The following is a 27,998-nucleotide window of genomic DNA, read 5'->3' on the forward strand; positions in this document are numbered from 1 at the left end:
TAAACTGAACTATTTTTTAGTTCATTTATAGCACAGTGCAATTCAAGTAAACTATTTTTTAGTTTACTTTGCAGTTCAGTAAATTGGTGTTACATGACAGTTTCTAAACCACACCTCATTCATTGTTTAGCCTTCTTAAATAATCAACACAAACTTATTTATCTGTAGCGCAAATATGTAATTTAATATTCTTAATTTGAAAAGTACACACTTTCATTAAGGAATAATATAATATAAATAATCAAAAAATAATAATCTGGCCATTGGTCTTTCATCCAAATCACATGTCAGGGTATAAACTACTGGAAAATAGCAACAATTAGTACTTGTGTATATTCTCTGCCTCATGAATGAAATTCACTTTTGACATAAGAAGTTCGTAACGAAGAACATTAAGTATAAGAGGTTAAATCCTGAGAGATATGAAAATTCTTCATCACTACTTTCAATTAGTCTCAAACAGATACGTAGTATACTGTGTAAGCAAACAGAAATGAAAGAAACGAAAATGTACCTGTGAATAGAGGAAGGTACCAAGAATTGCAATGGCTGCACCAAGAGCATTGACAGGCTGAATTGATGTGTGGAAAATAAGGATTGAAGACACAATAACCGAAATTCAGAGTTTCACTTCACCTATTCCCACTCAAAAAATAATCTCATGCCAGTGACAACAGAAGAATCATTTTCCTCCTTTAATGAATATAATCTGACTTTGCACCAAAAAAAAAGTGAGTGGAAGACGTAATGTCCCAAAGCTAACCTTTAGAGTGAAAAAATCAAAGAGACTTGATGTGTCAGAATGTTTTTATTGAACCTGATTATTCGATGGATTACTGTTTAACATAGTAATCATGATCCTTTTAGTTAGTTAGGTTTTTATTATTTCTTGTAACCGTTTTCCCCTTCCCTTACAGAACTCTCTCTCTATATATATATATATATATGTTATAGTTGACTCTTCATTTCAGTTTATTTTCTTATGTGTATAACTGTGCATAACTGTTCAACAGTTATTTGTTGGTTATTTTCTTTTGTAATATTTTCTGTAATGTAGAAGATGTATCAGGGGTTGTTGTGGTCAGAATTATATACAGTATTCTGCTTTCCTTTATTCTCTCTGTTTTGTATATCTTCTTTATGCTTGATTGAATCAACAAGTGGCGCCGTTTGTAGGAATAAACAAGACAAGACTGTTTTTATTCACCAAGAAACAATGGCAGCAAAATTTGATATTGAGAAGTTCAATGGATCAAATGATTTTGGGTTATGGAAGATCAAGATGGAAGCTATCTTGATTCAACAAGGTTGTGATGAAGCCTTGAAGGGTGAAGAAAGTATGTCACCAGTCTTATCACAAGCGGAGAAGAAGAATATGATTGATAAGGCCAGAAGTGCCATTATCTTATGTCTGGGGGACAAGGCTCTCAGAGAGGTTGCCAAGGAAAGAAGNNCANCANGCATATGGGCNAGATTGGAGTCATTNTACATGACTAGATCATTAGCNCATAGATTGTGCTTGAAACAACAACTTTACTCGTTCAAGATGATNGAGTCGAGATCCATTGANGAACANATTTCTGATTTTAACAAGATCATTGATGATCTTGAGAATATTGGGGTAAAACTTGAAGATGAAGATAAAGTTGTGATTCTTCTAAATGCTTTGCCTAAAACCTTTGAGCATTTCAGAGATGCTTTACTGTATGGGAAAGATCAAGTGATTACTTTGGAAGAAGTCATTACTTCAATCCGAACCAAGGAATTTCAGAAACTTCAAGATTCCAAGAATATGGAAGAAATATCTTCTGAGCTTGCAGTCTCAAGGATAAAGTGGAAGAAGAGAGAAGGAAAATCAGGCAAGGCGAAGCAAGAAATCAAGAAGCAAGTTCGATGTTTCAAATGTCAGAAAATTGGTCATATTAAGAAGTACTGTCCTGAGAATGACGACCAAGACTCTCGGGTGAAAGAAATTGTTGATGTTGCAGAGGCTTCAGATGACTATGAATCTGGCTATGAATCTGCCAGAGTTTTGGTGGCTTCATCTGATGATTCCCAGAAAAGTTGGGTTATGGATTCTGGTTGCACATATCATATGTGTCCAATCAAAGATTATTTTGAGAATCTTGTTTTGAAGGAGTGTGGAACAATGCTTCTTGGGAACAATAAAGCCTGTAAAGTGCAGGGAATTGGAGTGATTAGACTGAGAATGTTTGATAATCATGAGATGTTGTTACAAGGAGTGAGGTATGTTCTAGAACTGAAAAGGAACTTGATTTCCATAAGTGCTTTTGATCTTATGGGATATTCTACAAAGGTTGAGAATGGGTTTATGAAGGTGACCAAAGGAGCATCTGTAATTGCCAAAGGTAGTCGTGTTAATGGCTTGTATATCTTGGATGGATCCACTGTTATATCTCATGCATTTATTGCTAGTCAGTCCGTGGAAGACAAGACAAGATTATGGCATTTGAGGTTGGGTCACATAAGTGAGAAGGGATTATTCAAATTGGAGAATCAACAACTGCTGATGGGTGATAAACTTCATAAGTTGAAGTTTTGTGATCAATGTGTTTTGGGAAAAGCTCATAGAGTGAAATTTGGAGTTGGTAAGCACACTTCCACAAGACCTTTTGAGTATGTTCATGCAGATTTGTGGGGTCCATCCAGGACTCAAACTCATGGAGGAGGATCCTATTTCTTGAGTATTATTGATGATTACTCAAGAAGGGTATGGGTTTATATATTGAGAAATAAGACTGAAACATTTCAAAAATTTAAAGACTGGCATATTCAAACTGAAAATCAGCAGGAGTCCAAGTTAAAGGTATTAAGGACTGATAATGGTCTTGAATTTGTCTCTGATATCTTTAATAGCTATTGTGCTAACCATGGTATCAAGAGGCATAAAACTGTGGCTGCAACTCCACAACAAAATGGTCTTGCAAAAAGGATGAATAGAACCATTCTTGAGAAGGTCAGGTGCATGATCTTGAGTGCTGGATTACCTAGAGTATTTTGGGGTGAGGCTGTCAATACAGTAGTTTATTTGATAAATAGGAGTCCATCATCTGCTATAGAGAATAAAACACCAATGGAGGTTTGGAGTGGTAAGCCTACAGATTACTCAAATATAAAGGTATTTGGAGCTTTGGCTTATGCTCATGTGAAGAAAGACAAGCTAGAAGCCAGGGCTGAGAAATGTGTGTTCCTTGGATATGCAGAAGGTGTTAAAGGATACAGATTGTGGAGGCTGGACCCAAAACCATCAAAACTCATAATTAGCAGAGATGTAATCTTTGATGAAGCAAGGATGGGAATGCATACTTTAAACCAGGAATCAGAGATGGAGAAATTACAATTTGAGGTAGAGACTCCTATTAATAAAACTCAACAAGATCTTAATGATGACCCAGAAAGTTCATCACGTAACATTGAGCACTCATCTTCCAATCAAGCCACCAATGACTATCAACTTGTTCGTGATAGGGAAAGAAGAATCTCCAAACCAACTAAGAGATTTGGGCAAGTTGATTTAATATGTTATGCTTTGAATACTGCTGAAGAGATAAATGAACCAGATGAACCAAGAAATTTCAAAGAGGCTCTTGAGAGTGAACAACAAAAGCTTTGGTTGTGTGCAATGGAAGAAGAACTTGAATCCCTNCGGAAAAATAACACCTGGAGACTTGTAAATTTACCTAAGGGCCAAAAGGTGATTGGATGTAAATGGATCTTCAAGAAGAAGGGTGAGATTCCAGGAGTGCAGAAGGCTCGATTTAAGGCAAGATTGGTGGCAAAGGGGTTTACTNAAGTTGAAGGTGTGGATTACAATGAGATTTTTGCACCTGTGGTGAAACATTGTTCAGTGAGAATCTTGATGTCAATTGTAAACCAATTTGATTTATATCTGGAGCAATTGGATGTCAAGACTGCTTTTCTACATGGAAACTTAGAGGAAACAATCTATATGGGCCAACCAGAGGGATTTGCAGTTGATGATAAGGTATGCCTCTTGCAAAAATCATTGTATGGTCTAAAACAAAGTCTCAGGCAGTGGTACAAGAAGTTTGATGACTTCTTAATGAAGTTGAACTTCAAGAGATGTAGCTATGATAGTTGTGTCTATATACTTGAAAAGGGAGTTTGGTTNTATCTATTGTTGTATGTAGATGATATTCTAGTAGCAAGCAAAGACCAAGGGATGATTAATGATCTAAAGCATGCACTGAATTCAGAATTTGAGATGAAGGATCTTGGAAAAGCTAGTCGAATTCTTGGAGTAGATATCATCAGNGATAAGCTGCAAGGTACTTTATTTTTGTCTCAAAAGGTTTATATGAAGAAGATTTTGGAAAGGTTTAGAATGTATAAAGCTAAACCAGTGAGCACACCTCTAGCCCATCACACGAAACTCTCAAGGAGTCAAGACATCATGTCTGATGATGATAGAAAGAAGATGGAACCTATTCCTTATGCTTGTGGAGTAGGCAGCATTATGTATGGAATGATTTGCACTAGACCAGATCTTGCACATGTTGTTAGTGTTGTGAGTAAGTTCATGGCAGAACCTGCACCTACTCATTGGGAAGCTCTAAAGTGGATTCTCAGATATGTGAATGGAACTTTAAACTCAGGTCTTCTATATCAGAGAAAGACTCATTTTAAATCCATCATTGAAGGTTTTGTTGATGCTGACTATGCTGGATGTCCTGATACTAGAAAATCTCTCTCAGGTTATGTGTTTACTCTGTTTGGAACAACTGTGAGTTGGAAGGCAAATCTCCAATCTGTTGTAGCTTTGTCCACCACAAAAGCATAATATAATGCTTTGGTTGAAGGGGTAAAAGAAGGTTTATGGCTCTTTGAACTTGGATTCAAAGAGAATAGTGTACAGATCTTTTGTGATAGTCAAAGTGCTATTCATTTAGCCAATCATCAAATGTATCATACAAAGACCAAGCATATTGATGTTAAACTACATTTCATTAGAGATGTGATTGATTCAGGTGTTATTGAAGTGGTGAAGATTGACTCTAGTGACAATCCAGCAGATATGTTAACTAAAGTGTTAAGTAGAAATAAGTTTGAAAAATGCTTAAGCATGGTGGGTTTTAGTCATGTTTGATTTCATGGGAGTGATTGTACAAACTGCATTGAAGTGTCANGGTGGAGAAATGTTATAGTTGACTCTTCATTTCAGTTTATTTTCTTATGTGTATAACTGTGCATAACTGTTCAACAGTTATTTGTTGGTTATTTTCTTTTGTAANTTCTTATGTGTATAACTGTGCATAACTGTTCAACAGTTATTTGTTGGTTATTTTCTTTTGTAATATTTTCTGTAATGTAGAAGATGTATCAGGGGGTTGTTGTGGTCAGAATTATATACAATATTCTGCTTTCCTTTATTCTCTCTGTTTTGTATATTTTCTTTATGCTTGATTGAATCAACAATATAGAGTTTATCCCCGTTCCTTTTGTAATTTTTGAGATCGTAAAACTTGAAATGAGAAGAAGAAGAAATATACAGTAATGAAATGAGTTTTGCTTACTAACCTTTGATCGACGCCTTCGTCTTCTTTTCCTCTTCCCCTTTCTCTGTGTCTTTCTCTTGCCTGGAGAACGTCTCTGCCTCTACCGTCGCAGCTCCATGGAGATCGCAAATTCTTCTCCTTTCCTCTCTCGCGTCGAGCTCACTTTTCTCCCACCTAACTTCTGACTCTGGAAACTTTTACCGAAAGTTTTTTCTTTCGCGGGATCAGACTTTTGTTGGGTCAGAAAGTTTTGGGCCAACACTGTCACTCCTTTGGTCCATTTTCATCATGGTATCAAGAGCAGGATCAACACCCATTCTGTTTCCGCTGCCCAGGTCTGTTTCTTGATACTTCTTGGTTCTTTTTCTTGGTCTGATTCTTGTCTTGCATCACCACCATGGAAAACACAGATCCATCTGCCAATCCTTCCAGTACCTACTACTTACACCCTGGGGAGAACCCTGGCCTAACTCTCATCTCCCAAGTTCTAAATGAGACTAATTATTCTTCTTGGAGTAGAAGTATGAGAAGAGCCCTTTTATCCAAAAACAAAATAAATTTCATTGATTGATCCATCACAAAACCGAAAAGTAGTGAATTTTTGTATGATGCATGGGAAATATGTAATGTAATGGTGCTTTCATGGATCATAAAAACCCTCTCTCCACAGATTGCCGAAAGCCTTATATATGTTGAAGAAGCCCAAGAATTATGGGAAGAGCTAAAAGAGAGATTTTCCATAGGGGACTATTTTAAAATGTCAGATCTTCTACAAGATATCCACTTAATAAGACAATGGGAAAGAAGTGTTAATCAGTTTTTCACTGATTTACAGATCCTCTGGGAAGAATTGGAATCTCTTAGGCCTATACCCATATGTACTTGTAAAATCCCTTGCAATTGTGATTTTTTAAAGATTTCTCTGAAATACAGAGAGATAGAGCACGTGATATGTTTCTTGAAAGGTTTAAATGATACCTACAATATTGTTCGAACTCAAATTCTTCTAATAGAACCCTTACCCAACATCAATCGTGTTTTCTCCCTCATCATACAACAGGAGAGACAAGAAAGAGTTGATACTGGCACTGCTGCCCACAATCAGTCTACTAAAATCACAAGAGTGCTGGCTAATATCACCGACAAAGGCAATAACTGGAAGGCTGAACAAAATTGGAAGAGTCAAAACCGCAGTATTGGATCATACAGTCAGGGAAGAGGAAGAGGTTGGAATCCTAATCATGGAAGTGTTCATATTGCAACAAGATGAATCATACAGTGGATGAATGCTACTCCAAGCATGGCTATCCACCTTGGTACAAAAAGAATGATGGGAATCACGAGAAAAAGAGTAACTGGAATTATGCTAATACTTGCCAGAATGATTCTAGACAGGGAATTGTGCATCAAGGAGGCATCAGTACTGCCTTCAACAACTTAACGCCAGAACATATTGAAAAGCTTCTCAAAATGATTGAGAAAGCTGATGAGCGTACACACAAAATCAACCAAATGCAAAGAAATGATGAAGATGACAAACCAGGTATTCTTTCCTGGATTATTGATACAGGAGCCACAGACCATGTGACTCATGAGAAGAAAAGTTTTGTTACTTTCTATAAAATCAGTCCCATAACTGTTAGGCTACCTAATAACTCAGTTGTTACTGCTAAATATGCTGGAACAATGCAATTCAATAAGGATTTTATCATTTTTAATGTATTGTATATCCCTGATTTTTCTTTCAACTTAATTTCTGTTGAAAGTCTTACAAGATATTTGAATTGCAGTTTAATTTTTTCTTCTAAGATTTGTCAAATAAGGGAGAATTTCACATTGAAGATGATTGGGTGTGCTAATCCTCACAAAGGACTCTATTATCTACAAGCCTTTCCAAATGCTGATCAGGATTTTGTTTCAAAAACTGCTTTTTCTTTTAAACATCTTGATGTAAATTTGTGGCATTATAGGTTAGGCCATCCTGGATACAATGTTATAAAACAAATATGTGATCATTTTCCTTATGTACAGGCCAATAATAATGTTGTTTGTGATGTTTGTCATTATGCTAAGCAACATAAATTGTCTTTCCCTACTAGTTTTTCCTTATTTGCTGAATGCTTTGACTTAACCCATTGTGATATTTGGGGTCCTCTTTCTATTTCTTCTATACATGGTCACAAGTATTTCCTTACCATTGTAGATGATCATAGTAGACATACATGGATATTTTTAATGAGCAATAAAGGACAGACTAGGGGTTTACTGGAGAATTTTATTATCAAAGTTAAAAATCAGTTTTGGAAAAGGATTAAAGCTGTTAGGTCTGGCAATGGTCCTGAATTCAATCACGTTAGCTTGTATGATTTATATGGCATTAATCACCAAACTAGTTGTGTTGAAACTCCTGAACAGAATTCTGTTGTGGAGCGTAAACATCAACACATACTTAATGTGATCCGTAGCCTTATGTTCCAGTCTAATGTGCCCAAAGCTTATTGGTCTTATGTTGTCTTCCATGTTGTTTACCTCATTAATAGGCTACCTACTCCCATTATCAAGAATAAAACTCCTCATGATCTCATCTATAATGTTCCTCCCACTTATATGAATTTGAAAACTTTTGGATGTCTTTGTTTTGCCTCCACACTTGAAAATGGCAGGAGCAAATTGGATCCTAGAGCTAGGAAAGGAGTTTTCCTCGGGTACAAGAATGGTGTCAAGGGTTATGTTATTCTTGACATCAACACAAGAGAATTGTTTATAAGCAGGAATTTTATCTTTTATGAAGACATTTTTCCTTCGAAAAATCAGCAAAATTGCACTGAAATGGATGACCAAGAAACCAACAAAGATACCTTTCTTGATGATCCTCTTGGAAATTCAGGTCCAAATAATGATGAGATAAATGTTGAAGAAGAGATACAACAAGGCACCACTGGTGGAGGTAACCATGACAGTGATGCTGATGGAAGAAGAGAAGGCAACGAATGCAGGAGGTCTGACAGGGTCAGGAAACCTCCAGGGTATCTAAAAGACTATGATCACCAGGTTAATCATTCCTTTTTTTGTGAAAAACAGCTTTAAAACTCCTTATCCCATTTCTAATTTGTTGTCCTGTGAGTCCTTATCAGAAAAACACCTCAAATACACTATGGTTATCACAACTACCAGAGAACCTCACTCCTACAATAAGGCCAAAAGTGTGCACGAATGGGTAGAGGCCATGAAGAAAGAAATCAAAGCCTTGCAAGATAACAACACTTGGCTCTTGACACAGCTTCCTCCAGGGAAGACTGCCATTGGATGCAGATGGGTATACAAGATTAAATACAAATCTGATGGCAGTATTGAGAGATACAATGCTCGTTTGGTTGCAAAAGGATACACACAGCAAGAGGGAATTGATTATTTGGATACTTTTTCCCCTGTAGCCAAACTTACCACAGTAAGATTGCTTATTGCCTTGGCTGCATCTAAAAATTGGTTCCTACATCAATTGGATGTTGACAACACCTTCCTACACGGAGATCTAAATGAGGAAGTCTACATGGAGCCACCACTTGGGCTTAATACTCATAAACAGGGTTAGGTTTGCAGACTCACAAAGTCACTGTATGGCTTAAAGCAAGCCAGTAGGCAATGGTTTGAAAAGTTGTCCACTTTCCTCACTTCTGTTAATTATGTGCAATCTAAATCTGACCATTCTCTCTTTGTTAAAGGAACAACCACTAGTTTTACAGCTCTACTTGTTTATGTTGATGATATCATATTAGCAGGAAGCTCCATGACAGAAATCAATCATATAAAGAGCCTTTTACACAACAGATTTCGTATAAAGAACCTAGGAGAGCTCAAGTATTTCCTTGGACTAGAAGTTGCAAGGTCTAAGAAAGGCATCCATTTGTCTCAAAGAAAATACGCACTAGATATTCTAGAGGAGACTGGAATGGAAGGTTGCAAACCGTGTTCAACCCCCTTTTTAAGTGACACAAATTCTCTGTACAAAATGGACAACTACTTGAAGGATCCAAGTTCTTATCGAAGACTAATAGGGAAGTTGCTTTATCTCACTAACACAAGACCTGATCTGTGTTATTCCATTAACTTGTTGAGTCAATTCATGCAATCACCAACTGATTATCATTTTCGGGCTATTCAACATGTTCTTAGGTACATAAAATCCAAACCCTCAGAAGGATTATTCTTCTCGGCTGACTCTCCTATACACCTAAAGGCCTTTAGTGATTCAGATTGGGCAACATGTCCCAATACTAGAAGATCTACTACAGGGTTTTGTGTTTTCCTTGGATCGTCTCTTATTTCATGGAAATCCAAGAAACAAAGCACTGTTTCTCGGTCTTCCACTGAGGTAGAGTACCGTGCTCTAGCAGCTACTACATGCGAGATACAGTGGCTTCACTATCTCTTAGGTGACCTACAGGTCCAGGAGGTTGGAACTCCAGTCCTCTATTACGACAACAGATCGGCCAGACATATAGCTCATAATCAGAGCTTTCATGAAAGGACCAAGCATATAGAGCTCGATTGCCATCTTGTTCGTGAAAAAGTACAAACGAATCTACTACATCTACTTCCTATTCGTTCGGATGAACAACTTGTAGACATTTTTACCAAATTCCCTCATCGTGTTCGGTTCAAGTTCATCGTTCCCAAGCTTGGATTAGTAACCATACATTATCCAGCTTGAGGGGAGGCTATTGAACCTGATTATTCGATGGATTACTGTTTAACACAGTAATCATGATCCTTTTCGTTAGTTAGGTTTTTTATTTTATTTCTTGTAACCGTTTTCCCCTTCCCTTACAGAACTCTATATATAGAGTTTATCCCCGTTCCTTTTGTAATTTTTGATATCGTAAAACTTGAAATGAGAAGAAGAAATATACAGTAATGGAATGAGTTTTTCTTACTAACCTTTGATCGGCACCTTCGTCTTCTTTTCCTCTTCCCCTTTCTCTGCGTCTTTCTCTTGCCTGGAGAACGTCTCTGCCTCTGCCGTCGCAACTCCATGGAGATCGCAAGTTCTTCTCCTTTCCTCTCTCGCGTCAAGCTCACTTTTCTCCCACTTAACTTCTGACTCTGGAAACTTCTACCGAAAGTTTTTTCTTTCGCCGGATCAGACTTTTGTTGGGTCAGAAAGTTTTGGGCCAGCACTGTCGTTCCTTTGGCCTATTTTCATTAGTTTTTGGTTTGGAAGATAGCTTGCACTGCCAAGATTACTGACAAAGAGCTCATAGCAGAACAACACATATCAGAGATAAGAAATCCCCATAGAACAACAAAATCCAAGCTTTACGAAAGAATAGAGAGAATACATCAAAAGAATAACAATTCTGATGTTGCTCAATTACTATAAATTGATGATAGGCCTAGTAACAATACAAAGAATAATACAAAGCACCCTTCCATCTCTCATTATAGGCCTAACTAAAATGATCTTCAATCATCCTTTAACGCCACCAAGCACCTCATTTCGTTTCTTCTTCATTTTGACCCACCATTTGTTTAAAGTGTGGTTTAGATTTATTTTACTCAGCAATGATTTGAAAGATTATACTAACCACCTGTTTTGTCACTGTATACAGTCATAATCTTTGCAACAATATACTACATAATCCTTAAATTTAAAATAATATCTGAGATGACTAATTGAAGAAAGCAATGACGCATTTGTCAACTAATATAAGTGAAATCTGAAATCTGCATTCTACTAAGTTATCTAGCTTAGGTATTTTGAGACTTCTAAGGCGTGATAGTAATGGTTTCAATCCGATTTATGGTTCAAAACTCCAAATATTTTAGAAATCTCTCCAAACTCAAACTGTTCTTTGATCATGCCCACGGTGATGACTCATTGCATAGTCAACTATATGATCAAATAAATTCTTACTTTAGTACATCTATAGAAAAATTATAGTTCTCTTCTTTAGTACAACTCATAATAGAGACACCAAATTAAGCCACATAATTATGGGATTTCAACTAGTTCCTCTAGGATCAACACATGTTGGAATAATGTCAAAAGTTTCTAATAAAATAATAAATAACCCCTTGACCAGTAGGTACTAAAACACCAGTACATATATATTTTATGCTAAAGAATAAAGAAGTAAAAGCATAACAATTCAAAATCTCCCAACAAAAAATTCCCGGCATCAACTATGATTCATACTGAAATGGTGAGACAGGGAAGCAATAAGTTTATACAAAATTAATGTGGATGAGAATATAAACAAAAGATTGAAATGAAGACTCACTTGAAATTGTTACCAATAAGGAGTATTGGTAAATCTTGAAGAAAATTGTTTTGATGATGCTGCAAGAAGTTTTACTTGAAGAAGATATTAGAATTATTTAAAAGCACTTTGTAGAATTTAAATGTAGTAGGAATGTCTTTAAATTCTGTAAGGTGGTCGATAGTCGAAGTGGTTCTCTTCAAGTTGGTAAGGTGCTTTGCCTGGTCTCGTGAATAGGAGAAGCTCGCGTATCGTTGGTCGATAGTCGAAGTGGTTCTCTTCAAGTTGGTAAGGTGCTTTGCCTGGTCTCGTGAATAGGAGAAGCTCGCGTATCGTTGGTCGATAGTCGGAGCGGTTCTCTTCAAGTTGGCAAGGTGTACTTTGTCTGGTCTCGTGAATAGGAGAAGCTCGTGTTTCATTGGTCGAAAGTCGGAGTGGTTCTCTTTGAGTTGACAAAGTAGTTCTCTTCCAGTTCGTTCGTCGAAGGAAGGTTCTTTTATCTTTTATTTTCATTCACTTATTGTATATCTATGAAACTGATTTTTAGTGAAACTGTTAATCACTTTTTATAGTGATTAATGATTGGACGTAGATTCTATTGAATCGAACCAGTATAAAAATTACTTGTGTGATTTTCTATTCCCTACACTCTTTATTTTTTACGCATATCAACTGTTCGATAAATTTTCTGAAAGAAAATTGATTTTCTAAAAAGGACCATTTTAACTTAAAAAAGTGATCGAACACGCTTTCTGCTACTCTTCGTTTTTATTCCGCTGCGTCACACTCTGTCTGGTACCGATTCCAACAATTGGTATCAGAGCTTGCTTTGATAGTTTTTCAAAAATTTTGAAAATAGCTGGTCATAATCTAAATGTTGTGTATGCTGAGGGTGCTTCTATTGATAGACCTCCTTTCTTTACGGGGGAAAATTATGCTTTTTGGAAAATAAGAATGCAAATTTTTTTGGAGTCTATTGATAGGGGTACTTGGAAGCTGTACAAAATGGTCCTTATATTCCTAAAAATACAGTTGATGGTGTGGAAGTAGAAAAATCATATTTTGACTGGACTGTTGAGGAAAACAGAAGAGCCCAATTTGATATTAAGGCTCGAAATATAATTTTACTTGCACTAACCATTGATGATTTTTTCAAAGTCTCTGTTTATAAAAGTGCACAGGAAATTTGGAAATTTTTAAGATTCACTTATAATGAAGTCATAGATGTGGATGACTTAAGCTCTACATTAAGCTCCTCAAGCTCAAGCGTTTCTAATGAGCAAGAAAATTTATGCTTGATGGCAAACGGTGAATCATCTGGAAGAAAGATCTTGAAGAAAAAGAAGAACAATCAAGGCTTTGCATCAAGCTTCAAATGTTATGGTTGTGGTGAAAGAGGTCATGTGAAAGTTGATTGTCCAAACAACAAGAAAAGTGAAGAAAGAAAGAAAAAGAAAACTCACAAAGAGAAGAAGGTGTACATTGCTTGGGAGGATAATGCATCAAGCACGTGTAGTTCAAGTGATTCTCTTGAAGAAGCAAACCTATGTTTGGCGGTTGCTACTAATGACACTGCAAGCCAAGTAAGTTCCTCTAGCATTGAAACCAGTGAGTTTGATTTGCAAAAGACTTTTCTTGAATTGTTAAACGAATTTGAAAAATTAGATGCAGATCATAAAAATTTGAAAAATGAGTTTAAGGAATTGAAAATTAAATATGAAAGTGCATTAGATGAAGAAGTTGTTTTAAGAAACAAAATTAGTAATCTTGAAATGAAATTATCTGAATCTGATGAAAATAATCAACCTATTGAATGTTTGTCTTGTAAGAGTCACATGTTTGACATAAATATTCTTGAAAGTTAACTTGCTAAAGCTACCAAATCTATTTCACATGTTCAAAATGGTTTTAGAAAGAAAAATGTTAAAAACAAGAACATGCATCAACATAGGAAACCATAATTTAAAAGAACTCGTAGAGTTTGGGTTGAGAAAGGGACTTTTGTGAAAAACAAGGTACATGATGTTTGTTGTTTTTATTGCATGAAAAAGGGACATACTTCTAACAAATGTAGAATTAAACATTTTGGAGTTCTAAATGGGAAATATGCTTGGATTCCTGTCATTAAGTAATATGCCTCTAACCTCAAGGACCCAAATAAGATTATGGGTACCAAAAGCTCCATTGCTTTGTTTTGCAGAATAAGTTTTCAAAAGGAGAAGAAAATTTTATGATGTTCTGTTTCTGGAATTGATGCTTCAAGCCAGGAAGTAAATTCATCAAGTGATATCAAAAGCCTTGGTTCAAGCACCAAGTGAAAGTAGTATTTAAACTTTACTGTTACATTTTGATATGCTTGATCTTCCGTTATGAGATTACTGTTGAATTTCATTTATGTTTGGGCAAATGATATGTTCATCATTGTTTCATTCATCTTGAGTTGTGTTCTTATCTGCTTACATATTTTAATCAATGAAATTAATCTATTTAAGACATTCATGTGCTCAATTTTTTTTCTGTTATGATTAGTCATGTGCATTGTATTTCAGTGTTTTGCTGTTAATTGTCAAATTGAATCTGTGTTTAACTGGCTCAGTATTCAATTTCATGAGTACTTTGAAGTTACCTTTGGTGTAATCTCTGTTCAGCATCAAAATCTATGAAAACTTTATTTAAATGAGATTGCTGACAGATTTTCATTGGCTTTTTTGGATGATTAAGAAAATTGATGATTAAATAGTCATTTCTGTTTCAAAGTTGTTTCTTTGAAAAAAAAAAATTAAGTTCTAATGCATACCATATGAGATATGGTAATTCACATTGAGAGCTTGGATGCAGTAAATAAACAGATCCAATTTGCATAATTGTGCTGTAAGTTATTTGGTTTAAAAATTGTTGAAAGATAAAATCTAAATTAGCTTTTGTGTTAAATTTTGGTGAGAAATTCACAAAGGAATAGTCTTTTTAAAATAAGTTAGAGAAAACTGCATTTCCTTGGTTGAGTCAATTTTCAGTTTTAAATTCTGGTTTACCACAAGTTAATTGTTGAACATCTTGCAATAATTTCATAGTGTCTCATTCAAGTTTTCTAAATTGTTTTTAAGACAAATTAGGTGTCCAGAAGTTATTTGATTCTTTATATTTAAAATTGACACATAATTGGATCTGGATAAGTGAATTTTAGAAACACTGTTGTTTAACATCAATCAACTGTGATCACAAGTTCATTTCACTGTTTTAAACATGTTCATAACAAAAGAATCTTGTGTTTTCACAGCCTTGGTATTTTCACTCTCCAAACCATGATTGTTGAATTATTAATATCTTAATTGTTTGAAAAATAATTGTTGATTTCATGGGTAAATTGAGTATGCTGAAAATTGAGTTTGATTTTCTAAGAATTATTGAAATTGGTTTGGAATTGCAAATACTAATCTGAACTGGATTGTAAGAATTTTCTGCATAGCTTTGGACTGAACAAATCTTAAAATACTTTTCAGAATCTGTTTTTGAGTTTAAGAGAAATTTTTGTTTGACATCTTATGACATGATCTTGTGATACCTGGTACCCATTTGAGGAGGAGATATATAAGACAGTTATATATCTGGTTATTCATCTATACTTTGGTATTTCATCATGCATTTGCCTCTCATTTTATAAAAGTTCAAAATTTTATAAATTGCATCTCTCTTTTGATGAGGGTGAAAGCCATTTAAGGGAATATCCTTGCCTTATGAGCCTAGAAGAGAGTTAAGAGTGTTAAACATGTCTTAGGCTCAAGATTTCTGAATTTTTCACAGTTTTTGTAAACTTAGCGTTTTTAATCGATTATCCTAGTATAATAATCGATTATTTTTGGCTTTGGAAAAGTCTCTAATCGCAGATAATCGATTATCCCATAATATAATCGATTATTCCTACTCAAACCCATGTTTGGACATTTTATGAATGCTAGATGTGTTTTAGGTTGAAAATTTGGCCCAAATCTTTGTTTTTCGGAAATTAACGTAAATAATCGATTACCAAAAGGTAATAATCGATTATCTCGGCCTCAAAATTTGTATTTTGACAATTTGGATCACAAATAATCGATTATTTAAAGTAATAATCGATTATCTTAAGTCCTAGTGTAAAAAAAAAATAAATAAATAAACTTTTTTTATAATTTTTTTTTTGTCTGTTTTTTAAAAGGGGATTATTACATTTAGGGGGAGTACTTTTAAAAGGACTTAAATTCTTTTTAAGTTACCTATTTTATGGGGAGCATAAACTTTAGATGATTTTTTATAAAGAGGGGGTGAAGTTTTTTTTATTGAGATCTTTTGTGATAATTTTGTGATAACTGGAGGATATGAGTCTTGCCCATAAAGCTCACTTTGATCAAATTTATGAGTGGTAGCAAGCTCATGAAGGTTATATGGTTGATTAATTTCTTAACATTGATGGAAATATTGAAAACCACCTCAACCTTCAACCACCTGAGAGATCCCCTAGTCCTGAATTTTAAAGTTAGGAATCTAAGTTAGTGTGCTTTGTTGCTTAATTGTTGTTTTTACTTCTATGTTATATTTTCGTCTTTTATGTTTCTCCTTATGATGTTAATGTATGAGTAAGATGATCTCTTGTTTTTAGGCATACATTGTTTAATTGAGGGAGAGATCATATTTAGGGGGGGGGGGCTTTTTACATTAATCTTTTTGCTTATATTCAAAAAGGGGGAGAAGTATATTCTTAGGGGAGAAGTACAATATAAATTGATCCAGGTATTGCTAACTTTATTGGTGTCTGTTAGCTTGTATATTTTGCAGGAAAGCCAAAGTTGCTTTTAAAACTTGAATTTTAGATCATCATCACAAAGGGGGAGATTGTTACCAATAAGGAGTATTGGTAAATCTTGAAGAAAATTGTTTTGATGATGCTGCAAGAAGTTTTACTTGAAGAAGATATTAGAATTATTTANATGCTGCAAGAAGTTTTACTTGAAGAAGATATTAGAATTATTTAAAAGCACTTTGTAGAATTTAAATGTAGTAGGAATGTCTTTAAATTCTGTAAAACTTGTATTATTTTAGAAAATATTCTGAAATAATCGATTATGTGAAGCAATAATCGATTATCATGAGTATGAGTGTGATAATCGATTATCACTTCAAATAATCGATTATCACAAGTCTGTTTTTGAAAAATTATTTTGAAAAACCCATAACGGACTTGGATAATCGATTATCACTTACAATAATCGATTATTATTGGCAGTTGGGACTTGACCTTTGATATTCAGAGCAGCTGGCTATATATTGGGTTTTTGTGAAGTTCTGAATGAACGTTTTGAACTTAGGTCTTTAGCAGAATACAGTTTGTCTGAGGAAGTTCTCTAAAGCTAGTTCAATTCCCTTGCCTGGTCTCCTGAATAGGAGAAGCTCGCGTATTGTTGGTCGATAGTCGAAGTGGTTCTCTTCGAGTTGGTAAGGTGTTTTGCCTGGTCTCGTGAATAGGAGAAGCTCGCGTTTCGTGTGTCGATAGTCGGAGTGGTTCTCTTCGAGTTGGTAAGGTGTTTTGCCTGGTCTCGTGAATAGGAGAAGCTCGCGTATCGTTGGTTGATAGTCGGAGCGGTTCTCTTCGAGTTGGCAAGGTGTGCTTTGTTCTGGTCTCGTGAATAGGAGAAGCTCGTGTTTCGTTGGTCGAAAGTCGAAGCAGTTCTCTTCGAGTTGACAAAGTAGTCCTCTTCCGGTTCATTCGTCGAAGGAAGGTTCTTTTATCTTTTATTTTCATTCACTTATTGTATATCTGTGAAACTGATTTTTAGTGAAACTGTTAATCACTTTTTATAGTGATTAACGACTGGACGTAGATTCTGTTGAATCGAACCAGTATAAAAATTACTCGTGTGATTTTCTATTCATTACACTCTTTATCTTTTACGCATATCAATTGTTCGATAAATTTTCTGAAAGAAAATTGATTTTCTAAAAAGGACCATTTTAATTTAAAAAAGTGATCGAACACGCTTTCTGCTACTCTTAGTTTTTATTCCGCTGCGTTACACTCTGTCTGGTACGGATTCCAACATAAACAAAGACCAAGAAATTGCTCCCATCCTCAAAAACACGCTTAAAAGAATTCTTTAAGACCGAATGACCAAATATTTCAGACTGGACAACAAGGTCACCAGTTACCAAAAATTTATGCTACCCTAACTATAGATTCAAATTTCAAAACAATAATGCTTATCAAACAGAAGAAGATGAAAATGAGCACACTTCACAATCCCTCGCAAAAAAACATAAATTCCTTCGACCCCATTGTAATAAAATCTATTATTACCAACGACCCCATTTGAAAGAAGTATAGCGAAGAACATAGATTCATTTACCGAATCAGTGTTGGAATTTAAGAGTATTAGAGACAGTTTTCATATTCATGAAGAGTTAAAATCATTCATGAAAAGTTACCATTCATGAAGAGTTACAATTATTCATGAAGAGTTATCATTCATGAATAGTTATCATTCATGAAAAGTTACAATTATTCATGAAGAGTTATCATTCATGAAAAGTTACAATCATTCATGAAGAAATGTAACTAATAAGAATCTGGTATCTTAAAGGGATCCTGTGCTCTATTGAAAGCAGAGATTTTATGAGACTGATGAGACTTAAGAGACTTTTTCTCGGTCATTCTCTTAACACACAAATCAATTCCTGATAAACATATTCTTGTTTAACAGTAATACTAAGAGTGAGTATCATCGTTGTATTTCTTCTTTGTATCTCAAAAGTGGATTTCGTAATCCCCTTCACTCTTATAAGGGACGAAATATTACTTTTAAGAAAGTGTGTATTCACGCCTAGAAGGACATATCAAGTCTACATTGTTGTTCATCTTGTTTTCCTAAGTTCTTGGAAAATTGTTCCAACAATGAGATCCTTCATTTACCCATCCAAAGCAATGATCTAGCCCCAGTCTTACAGACAAACATCTTGCGCATGGAACTGCTTCAAGGCTACAAGACCGCCTGCCAAAACAGAAAACAAGGTTGAATATATATTTTTTTGACTACATGGATGAGTATGAGTGAGTTATGTCCAAGTGTTGAATACCTGGAACTGTGCTGTCATGCCAACAACGTATTGCAACAGTCACAATTTCTCTGTTTTTTTCAAGAAAATCCAACTTTCATAGTTACATCTCCCGTTATTTGTGGTTACATCAAAAACACTCCTTCTGCGGATTATAGTTCTGTAAGCAAGTTTGAAATATGTAAGGTAGTGTTTTTACTTTATAGCAACCCATTCCACTGCAGCAGATCTGTGGATTGCAACTACGGACACCATGTGCAATATGGCAAAGATTGTTGTTACTTCCACATACTGATTTGGTGGAGTTAGTCAAAAACTTCATTTTTTTGGATCATGTGAACAACCTTGGGCAATATAATTGCAATATTTCTCAATGAAAGAAAACATTGAAGCATTAGTAAGAGGTGTTACATAATACAAGAAAATAATTGCAAAGCTAGCTATTATATATTATTCCTCGTTAATATTCTAAAGCTTCTACTCTTTCCGGTTAAAATATGTCAGTTAATTAAGTCACTCATTTCGGTTAATACAATACATAAAATACTTTCAATTTTTTTCTTTTGATCTCTCAATATTTCTTAATATGTTTTTTCCCATTCATATGATGATGTTTTATGCTGATAGAATAAAGAAAGAAACTTAATACAAGTAATTCATTAACATTCCAATAGTGTAACATAACAACAGTCAATCTAATAAACATGTAGACAAGAGTCATAAATATGAATGAGCTGTGAAATTTGAACGCAAATGAAGAGGAAAGTGAGTGGAAATTTTTGTGGAGTGTAGTGACAGGAAGAGAGCGTAGTTGGTACGCAATTATAAAGTTGGTTTGACTTGACTCCTTCTATGAACACTCCTCGTCAACCAAAGCAAATTTTATATTTATTGCAATGGCCACCAATTGCCAATTCCAATAAATGAAGATTGATAATTTTCTACGATCACCACAAAATACTCTTCCCCATAATTCCTTCCCCACAGACATAATCATCCCAAAAACCCTCCATTCTGCAAATGGCTGAGGCTTTGCTCGGAACTGTAATTCAAAACTTGCAATCTTTTGGCAAAGACCAACTAGCAACGTTTTGGGGTGTTGACCAACAGACTCAAAAGCTTTCCAGCAATCTCACTGCAATCCGTGCTGTCCTCAGAGATGCTGAGAGAAAACAAATCACAAGTCATGCTGTCAAAGATTGGCTGCAGAAACTCACAGATGCAGCATATGTGCTGGATGATATCTTAGATGAATGTTCAATTCACTCCACAAAACTGAATTTTGATGATCGACATACTTCATGCCTATCCCGTCTCCATCCTAAGGACATTCTCTTTCGTTTCAATATTGGTAAAAGGATGAAAGACATCACCCAAAGATTTCATGACATTCACGAAGAAAGGAGCATGTTTAATTTAGTACCCGGTGTCACGGAGGTCCAAACAATCCATGATAATTGGCGCCAAACTAGCTCTGACATTACAGAACCTATAGTCTACGGCAGAGACCAGGATCGAGAGCAAATTTTGAAGTTTCTTTTGGAAGATGTTAGTGACAGTGAAGAACTCTCCATCTATCCCATAGTTGGCATGGGCGGACTTGGCAAAACAACACTTGCCAAGCAGGTCTTCAATGATAACAGGGTATGCAAACATTTTGACTTGACAATTTGGGTTTGTGTCTCTGATGATTTCAACACCATGACAATACTACAATCCATCATAGAATGCATCACTGGACAAAATCCCAATCTCAATAGCTTAGAAGCAATGCGGAAAAAGGTTGAAGAAGTGTTGCATGGCTCAAGGTATTTACTTGTTCTTGATGATGTGTGGAATGAAGACCAAGAGAAATGGAAGCAGTTGAAGGGAAAGTTGCAGTGCGCAAGGGCAGCAAAAGGAGCTACCATTTTGGTCACCACTCGACTCGAGGAAGTTGCTTCCACCATGCAGACGCATCCTGCTTACTATTTGAAAGAATTGTCAGGAGATGATAGTTGGTCGTTATTCAAACACCATGCGTTTGGACCAAACAGAGAAGAAAAGGAAGAACTCGTGTCAATTGGCAAAGAGATAGTTATAAAATGCGTTGGTTCGCCGCTTGCAATCAAAACATTGGGAAGCCTACTACGTGATGAAAGTGACGTAAAACAATGGCAGAATGTAAAGGAAAGTGAGATTTGGGATTTACAGGAGGAAAGTAGTTCTGGGACAGGTGAGGAAAATTCTATCATGCGTGCTTTGAAATTAAGCTATTTTAATTTGGAGTTGTCATTGCGGAGATGCTTTTCTTTTTGTGCAATTTTCCCCAAAGATTTTGAAATAGACAAGGAAGAACTTATTCATCTCTGGATGGCTAATGGATTTATTAAATGTGAAGGAAATATAGAAGTGGAGGATGTTGGAAATAAAGTGTGGAAAAAATTATACAGTAGATCATTTTTTCAAGAAGCTAAGTATGATGAATTTGGTATGATCACTACTTTCAAGATGCATGATCTATTTCATGATCTTGCCCAGTCTATTATGGGTGAGGAATGTGTGGTTATTGTGAAAGGAAGATTGACTCCATTGCCAACTAGAGTTCACTATTCAAGCTTGCTCCATTCTGGTGTGTCTGATGATATGACTGCTTTCAAGCAAAGATTGACGACTGCTTTGAAGAAGGTTGAATCCCTGCAGACTTTTCTTGATTTTGGTGGTATTGGCCCGGTGCCATCAAATCATTGTCTCCGAGCATTGCAAACAAACTCTTCTTTGTTGTCCCCACTTAAGGATTTAACACACTTGAGATACTTGAGTTTGAGATTTAGTAGTAGTTCGGAAGAAAGCTTAAATAACTCAATTTGTCAGTTGACGAAATTGCAAATATTGAAACTGTGTAATTGCCCCGAACTTCATGGGTTGCCTAAGGACTTGACAAGATTACAGGATCTGAGGCATATTGTGATTGATGGCATGGATACAATACAAGGGATGCCTCCCAATATTGGCAAGTTAAGGCATCTAAGAACACTAAGCATTTTCGTGGTGGGCTCAAAGCCAGGGTGTGGGTTAGCAGAGTTGCATAGCTTAAATCTGGGAGGCAGGCTAAGAATCAGAGGCCTTGAGAACGTCCCCAGTGAATGGGATGCTAAACAAGCAAATTTAATGAGCAAGAAAGAGTTGAATCGCCTACACTTGTCATGGGGTAGTAGTGCTAATTCAGAAGGTAGTAATGTTAGTGTGGAGAGAGTACTCGAAGCCTTGGAACCACCCTCAGCTCTGAAGAGTTTTGGGATGAAAGGATATCAGGGAAGACAATTACCCAATTGGATGAAAAGTTATGTAGTTTTGAGAGACTTGGTGGAAGTTGGGCTCTTGGACTGTGAGAACTGTGAAGAGCTTCCTCCACTTGGTAAGCTACCACACTTGAAAAGACTAAAGGTGAGTGGAATGAAAAATGTGAAGTGGATAGATGGTGAGACGTATGACGGCGTGGAAGAGAAGGCATTTCCATCGTTGAAGGAACTGAGTCTGTATAGTTTACCAAATTTGGAGAGGTTGTTGAAAGATGAAGGAGTAGAGATGCTCCCTCGTCTTTCCCGATTAACAATTGATGGTGTCTTCAACTTTAAAGTCCCACGTCTTCCTTGTGTTGAGAAACTTAGTGCTAAAAGGATTGGCGAAGTGGGTTCCTTCATGGAAGGGGTTGTGGGGAATCTTCCTTCTCTAAAGACCTTGGACATTTATTGCGTTAAAGGAGCTGTGGTATTACCCGACCAACTCAGTGGGTTGGATGCACTACAACAACTACATATTGATGTTTGGCATGATGTGGAGTATTTTACTGAACACGTGCTTGAAGGTCTAACTTCTCTTCGAACTTTGACCATTCAAGACTGTAAGAAATTGAAATCGTTGTCTGAAGGAGTGCGACATTTGGCTTGTCTTGAGAGTTTGAGGATCAGTAAATGTCCAGAGCTGGTGGCTCTACCAAGCAATATGAGTCAACTATCTGCCCTGCGGGAGGTTTCAATCAATAGTTGCTGCACATTACCAGATGGCTTACAACGTGTCCCCTCCCTACGAGTTTTATATATATACGAATGCACGTGTACTTCATTGCCGGACTGGCTGGGAGACATGACTACTCTTGAAAAATTAACCATTTTGTACTGTGAGGAGTTGAGGTCACTGCCCAGTAGCATTCAACGCCTCACCAACTTATCTTATTTAAGAATACAATATTGTCCTCATCTGAAGAAGCGATGCAAGAGGGAAACAGGAGAGGATTGGCAATACATAAACCACATTCCAAACATACAAGTACTTTTCGGGAGGAAGCCGACGTTTTGTGGTGAATTCAAGAGTGTTTTGTTTACTTCTCCCCGAAATGTGTCACTCTTTGAAAATTTTGTGTAGCCTTTTTCGTGGTGTATATATTAAATATAAACAATGTTTGAATATTCCCTAAATTTATGGTTGATGTTTGGTACGTACTGTACCAAGTTCTGATTTCATATAGGATTAAGCTTACTCACTAACGAGATGACAAAAATATTTCGTACCATTAGTATCCACATATAAAATCTATACTGTATAATTTAATTTATACTATAATTTAAATTTCTTATAATTATATTTAGATTTTTTTTTAAATCTATAAGTTATTTTTTAAAAAATATTTACGAGTATCCCGCAGGTTTTGAAAAATCCAATATATTTTCTAAATGTATATCCTATGAATAATGGGACGAATAAGGTTGAATTTTCAGGATGGATAGCGGGTAAACTTTATTCATATATGATTCGATCTATTATCATTCCTAATAACTAATGTTTGTGTCCAAATAAAGTAGTAAAAGGAAATAAAATTTTTATGTGCAATTTCTAGGTGATATAATGTCATATATAAAATCTTTTGTATTCTTTCTTTAAGCTCTCTTTTTATTCTTCACCTCAAGATTTTACTAAAATCCTTCTGTTGCTGATCTGGATTGCTTAGCAATGATTCTAATAAGATCAATCCTCTAGTATTCATCCTTCTTTTAATTTTTCTGAGTTTTGTCTCTATGTAATCAATGATGCTACTTTCCAAAGTGATTTCAAATTTTTATCTGCTATATATAGGGTTGTATGTGCCTCAAGCTGTTACAAAATTTAGATCTTGAATTTGTTTAAAAATATTGTTTACTGAATTGCTTTTGAAAATGTAAGTGGTACAAAAATGCAGAATATTGTGTCTAAAGTTCCTCTGTTATTATCCTGCATCTTATACTTCACACTTTCATCAACTATGCTCAAATAAGATTAAGGTGGTATTACTGTCTAATCTAGATTCATTAAAATTGTCACTTATCCTGTTATACATGTGTCAAGCCAAACAATGACTTCGGACATTAGGTATTGTAGGACTCTGATATCAGATATATTTGGATGATTTTGCTGAAACATAAATTTGAAATAGAAAATTGTTTGAGAGAATATTCCATAGCATAATTGAAAGGAATGAATTCTCTTTAATTGATAAAATTCACCCTACAACCAGTATCAATGGCAGTTCTCACCGTCGCATCTTTCATTTCTGGGATTAGTTCTTGCATCATATCAACATATTCACCAACACCACAAGGAAACATCATATCAGTAGCAGAAGATATTTACAGTTTGATAAATGGTTTGGGTGGTAGTTGTAGTTTCAAAACCATGTAAAGATGCACTGATGTATTTCTTCTGCCACTGTGACCTTTGTCAGTGCCTTAGATAACTTTGTGAACTGACCTTCACATCCTATAAATAAAAGATTCTTTATATTTGAAATTTGTGAAATAAGCTTTCTTTTGTCTGAATGAGTTTCTTGGAAATTCGATTCTATTAGTTAGAACCATAATGCGTTATTTATTTGCTATGGTTCTTGTGGCAACAAATGTATTTGTTAAAATTTTAAACTATACATCATTTATTATTTAGCCTGCTCAAATAATCAACGCAAACTTATTATTTGTATGGTTTTCGTTAGAGCTGGACAAACTGAAAATGAGGAATCACAGGGAAAAGGACTTCAGAAACTTAGAAACATAAATATAAAGTTCTCACCAGTTAACTATACTGAAAATATAATAGGTTTAGTTTTTTTAAACCAAACTAAAATGTAAAATAATTAGCTTTTAGTAAAAATAGATTAATTTTTTTAAGTATTTATATAGTAAGGTTAACTATAGTTTAGTATAATTAAGTTATTTTTCTCAGCTTTAAGAGATTTTAGATAATCAACTAATGATTGCAAAATATTAAATATATCTTCTTACACCTTTCTCTATTTCTTAGAAAATTTCTTTAAATCTTTTTTATATGATAAAAATCACACATAATAAATCTTAAATATTTTTAATAATTTTTTTCAAGAAATAACCATCATATATAATTTTTTTATATTTTAATAACTATTTTATAGATCTTTTAAATAAAATAAATCTCTTAAAGAACTAATAAATCTTAAATACCTTTTAAATAAAATAAATCTCTTAAATAATTAATAAATCTTAAATACCTTGAATATATATATTTCTTAATTGTTGTAATTTTCCAAGATCTTATATAAGTTGTAAGTTGTAATTATGTATATATTTTTTAATGAAATATATTTTATATAATTATTTTAATTTTATCTTGAATGCATAAAAAAAATAAGTTTTAATACAATGTGGTGTGTGTTTGTGTGTGTGTCTGTGTGTGTATGTCTGTGTGTCGTGTGTGTCTCTGTGTATGTATGTGTCTGTGTCTCTGTGTGTCTCTGTGTGTGTGTATTTGTGTGTGTCTATGTCTGTGTTTGTGTGTGTATGTGTGTGTGTGTGTGTTTGTGTGTGTGTGTGTCTGTGTGTGTATGTATGTGTGTGTATGTGTGTTTGTGTGTGTGTGTGTGTGTTTGTGTATGTGCGTGTGTTTGTGTGTTTGTGTGTTTGTGTCTGTGTGTGTGTGTGTGCTTGTTTGTGTCTGTGTGTGTGTGTGCTTGTGTGTCTGTATGTGTGCGTGTGTCTATGTCTGTGTGTGTGCGTGTGTGTCTGTGTGTGTGTGTTTGTGTATGTGTGTATGTGTGTGTGTGTGTGTGTGTGTGTCTGTGTATGTGTGTCTGTGTGTGTGCTTGTGTGTGTGTGTGTCTGTGTGTTTGTGTGTATGTGTGGGTACCGAGTTTAGCAGACAAAAATGCTCTTATATATCATGGATTCTAAGTTTTAAGGTTAGGTATTTTAATAATTTTAATTCTCAAAACTAAAAAAAAAACACTCAAACTCATACTCACCTGTCTCATCCCTCTCAACTAAGGATAGCAACAGGTCGACTCGGGCGCAAATAGTGTCTGCCCGCAACCCGACCCGACAAAAAAAAATTCATCTGCTACCCGACCCACTACCCGCACGAATATCCGCTTAAAAAATATTCGCGAGTATTTTAAAACCCGCAGATACCAGCAAATATTTAAAAATATATTTTTATAAATTATTAAAATAAAATTACAAAAAAACTAAAAACTCTTAACACTTTCTCTTTCATCTCTTTCACTCCAACCTTTTCTCTCATTCTCAAAACTAAAAAAAAAAAAAAAAAAAAAAAACCCAAACCCTTACTCACCTCTCTCACTCCTCTCAACCTTTTCTTTTTCATCTCTCTCACTTCAACCTTTTCTCTCTCATCCCCCTACTGTAGCCCTAATTGAAAAAATCAAAAACATTTGCCTAACCCTAATCTACCTTCCTCACATATCTAATTTATTTCTCTCCCTCATCCACACACAACAACTCGCGACACCGCAATTTGTTGCTCTTGCTTTGTTCATTCATTTGTTTTTCACTTAAATAACAAAATAATTGATGATATTGTTGTTAATTTTTGATTTGGGGGTTGTGTTATATATTTTTTTCTTCTTATTATTATTAAATTTCATTTTTAAATTAAGTCACGCACTACCAGAAATGCGTTAAATACCGAAGGCTCAGTACCGACGGCTTTTTTTCCTTCGATAAATTTGATTTACCGAAGGGCACATGAAATGGTGATTACCGAGGGCTTATACCCTTCGATAAATGGAACTGACTTTACCGAAGGCCTTTAACCGTCGGTATAGGCCTTAATGAAATCAGATTTAGGTTTCCCTCTCCTCCCGTTCTGCCAGATTTAGGTTTCACCACCACTTCTTCCACTCTCTTTCTTCCCCTCTCTTTCACTCCCTTGCCCAATGCAGGTTTTCCGCCCGCCCCGCCTGTGTGGGCACTCGCCGGAGGAGGACTGGCATCGCTGGATTCCGGTCGCCTGGAGTCAGGGCATTTCCTGTGGTGGCGATTGTGTCGGACAAGGACGGCGCGGTGGCGAGCCGGGTGGAAACGGAGGTCGGGACCCTGGCGGACCGGTTGAGGTTGGGGAGTTTGACGGAGGATGGGTTGTCTTATAAAGAGAAGTTCATTGTGAGGAGCTATGAAGTAGGGATCAACAAGACTGCCACTGTGGAAACCATTGCTAATCTACTGCAGGTCTTTGACTTTGATCTGTTCGTTCAATTGGGTGATTTGGTTTGATTTGATAGCTTCATCTTGGTTGATTGGGTTGCTGATTGGGATTTTGAGCATCTGGGTGTTTCTGGTTCATGTCTGTTCGTGCACGTTTTAGATTTGGAGATAGTTTTTTTCCCTTTCTAAGTGAAAAAGGAAGATTTTTTGTAGTTGGGGTTGTTTTTTATTCTCTATGATTGATGTTCTAAGTACAACTTGAAGATTTATAGTTTTTAGTTTTGCTTTTTGTGCCGATTTGGATGACGCTGTATAAAATACCCTGCTTGGTGGGTTCTTGTTTTTTTATAAAAGCTTAGTTTATATACTCTAATTTGAAAAGTCTAACATAGATGATTTCNACAGGAGTGATGTTGTTGAGATAGAGACATGGTGTCAAGGAGAAGGAAGGGTTGGAACAAGGNGAGATTTTATAATGAAAGACTTTGCGACTGATCAAGTTATTGGAAGGGCAACAAGGTGAACATTTACCTTCCAACTGGATGTTGTGAATTGTGACGCTTTTAGATATTTCACCACTCTTTGATTTNTGGGAAACCTTCCAACTNGATGTTGTGACAGGAAAATTGTTAACAAGC

The 27,998-nt window shown here is 35.5% G+C and overlaps 2 protein-coding genes across 2 annotated transcripts; both read left to right on the top strand.

Moving 5' to 3' along the window:
* Positions 1 to 19,734: 19,734 nt before the first annotated feature.
* Positions 19,735 to 23,325, top strand: LOC106776723 (putative disease resistance protein RGA4). Its single transcript, XM_014664196.2, has one exon. It carries the CDS (start codon positions 19,898 to 19,900, stop codon positions 23,279 to 23,281), a length of 3,384 nt encoding a protein of 1,127 aa, XP_014519682.1. The 5' UTR covers positions 19,735 to 19,897; the 3' UTR covers positions 23,282 to 23,325.
* Positions 23,326 to 24,412: 1,087 nt separating this feature from the next.
* On the top strand, positions 24,413 to 27,921 carry LOC106776724 (oleoyl-acyl carrier protein thioesterase, chloroplastic-like). Its single transcript, XM_022775704.1, has 4 exons — positions 24,413 to 24,505; positions 27,004 to 27,426; positions 27,679 to 27,689; positions 27,766 to 27,921. The coding sequence occupies exons 1-4, from the start codon at positions 24,413 to 24,415 to the stop codon at positions 27,881 to 27,883; spliced, it is 645 nt and encodes a 214-aa protein (XP_022631425.1). The 3' UTR covers positions 27,884 to 27,921.
* Positions 27,922 to 27,998: the final 77 nt, after the last annotated feature.

This window comes from Vigna radiata, chromosome 11 (assembly GCF_000741045.1).
Source record: "Vigna radiata var. radiata cultivar VC1973A chromosome 11, Vradiata_ver6, whole genome shotgun sequence".
Taxonomy (NCBI): domain Eukaryota; kingdom Viridiplantae; phylum Streptophyta; class Magnoliopsida; order Fabales; family Fabaceae; genus Vigna; species Vigna radiata.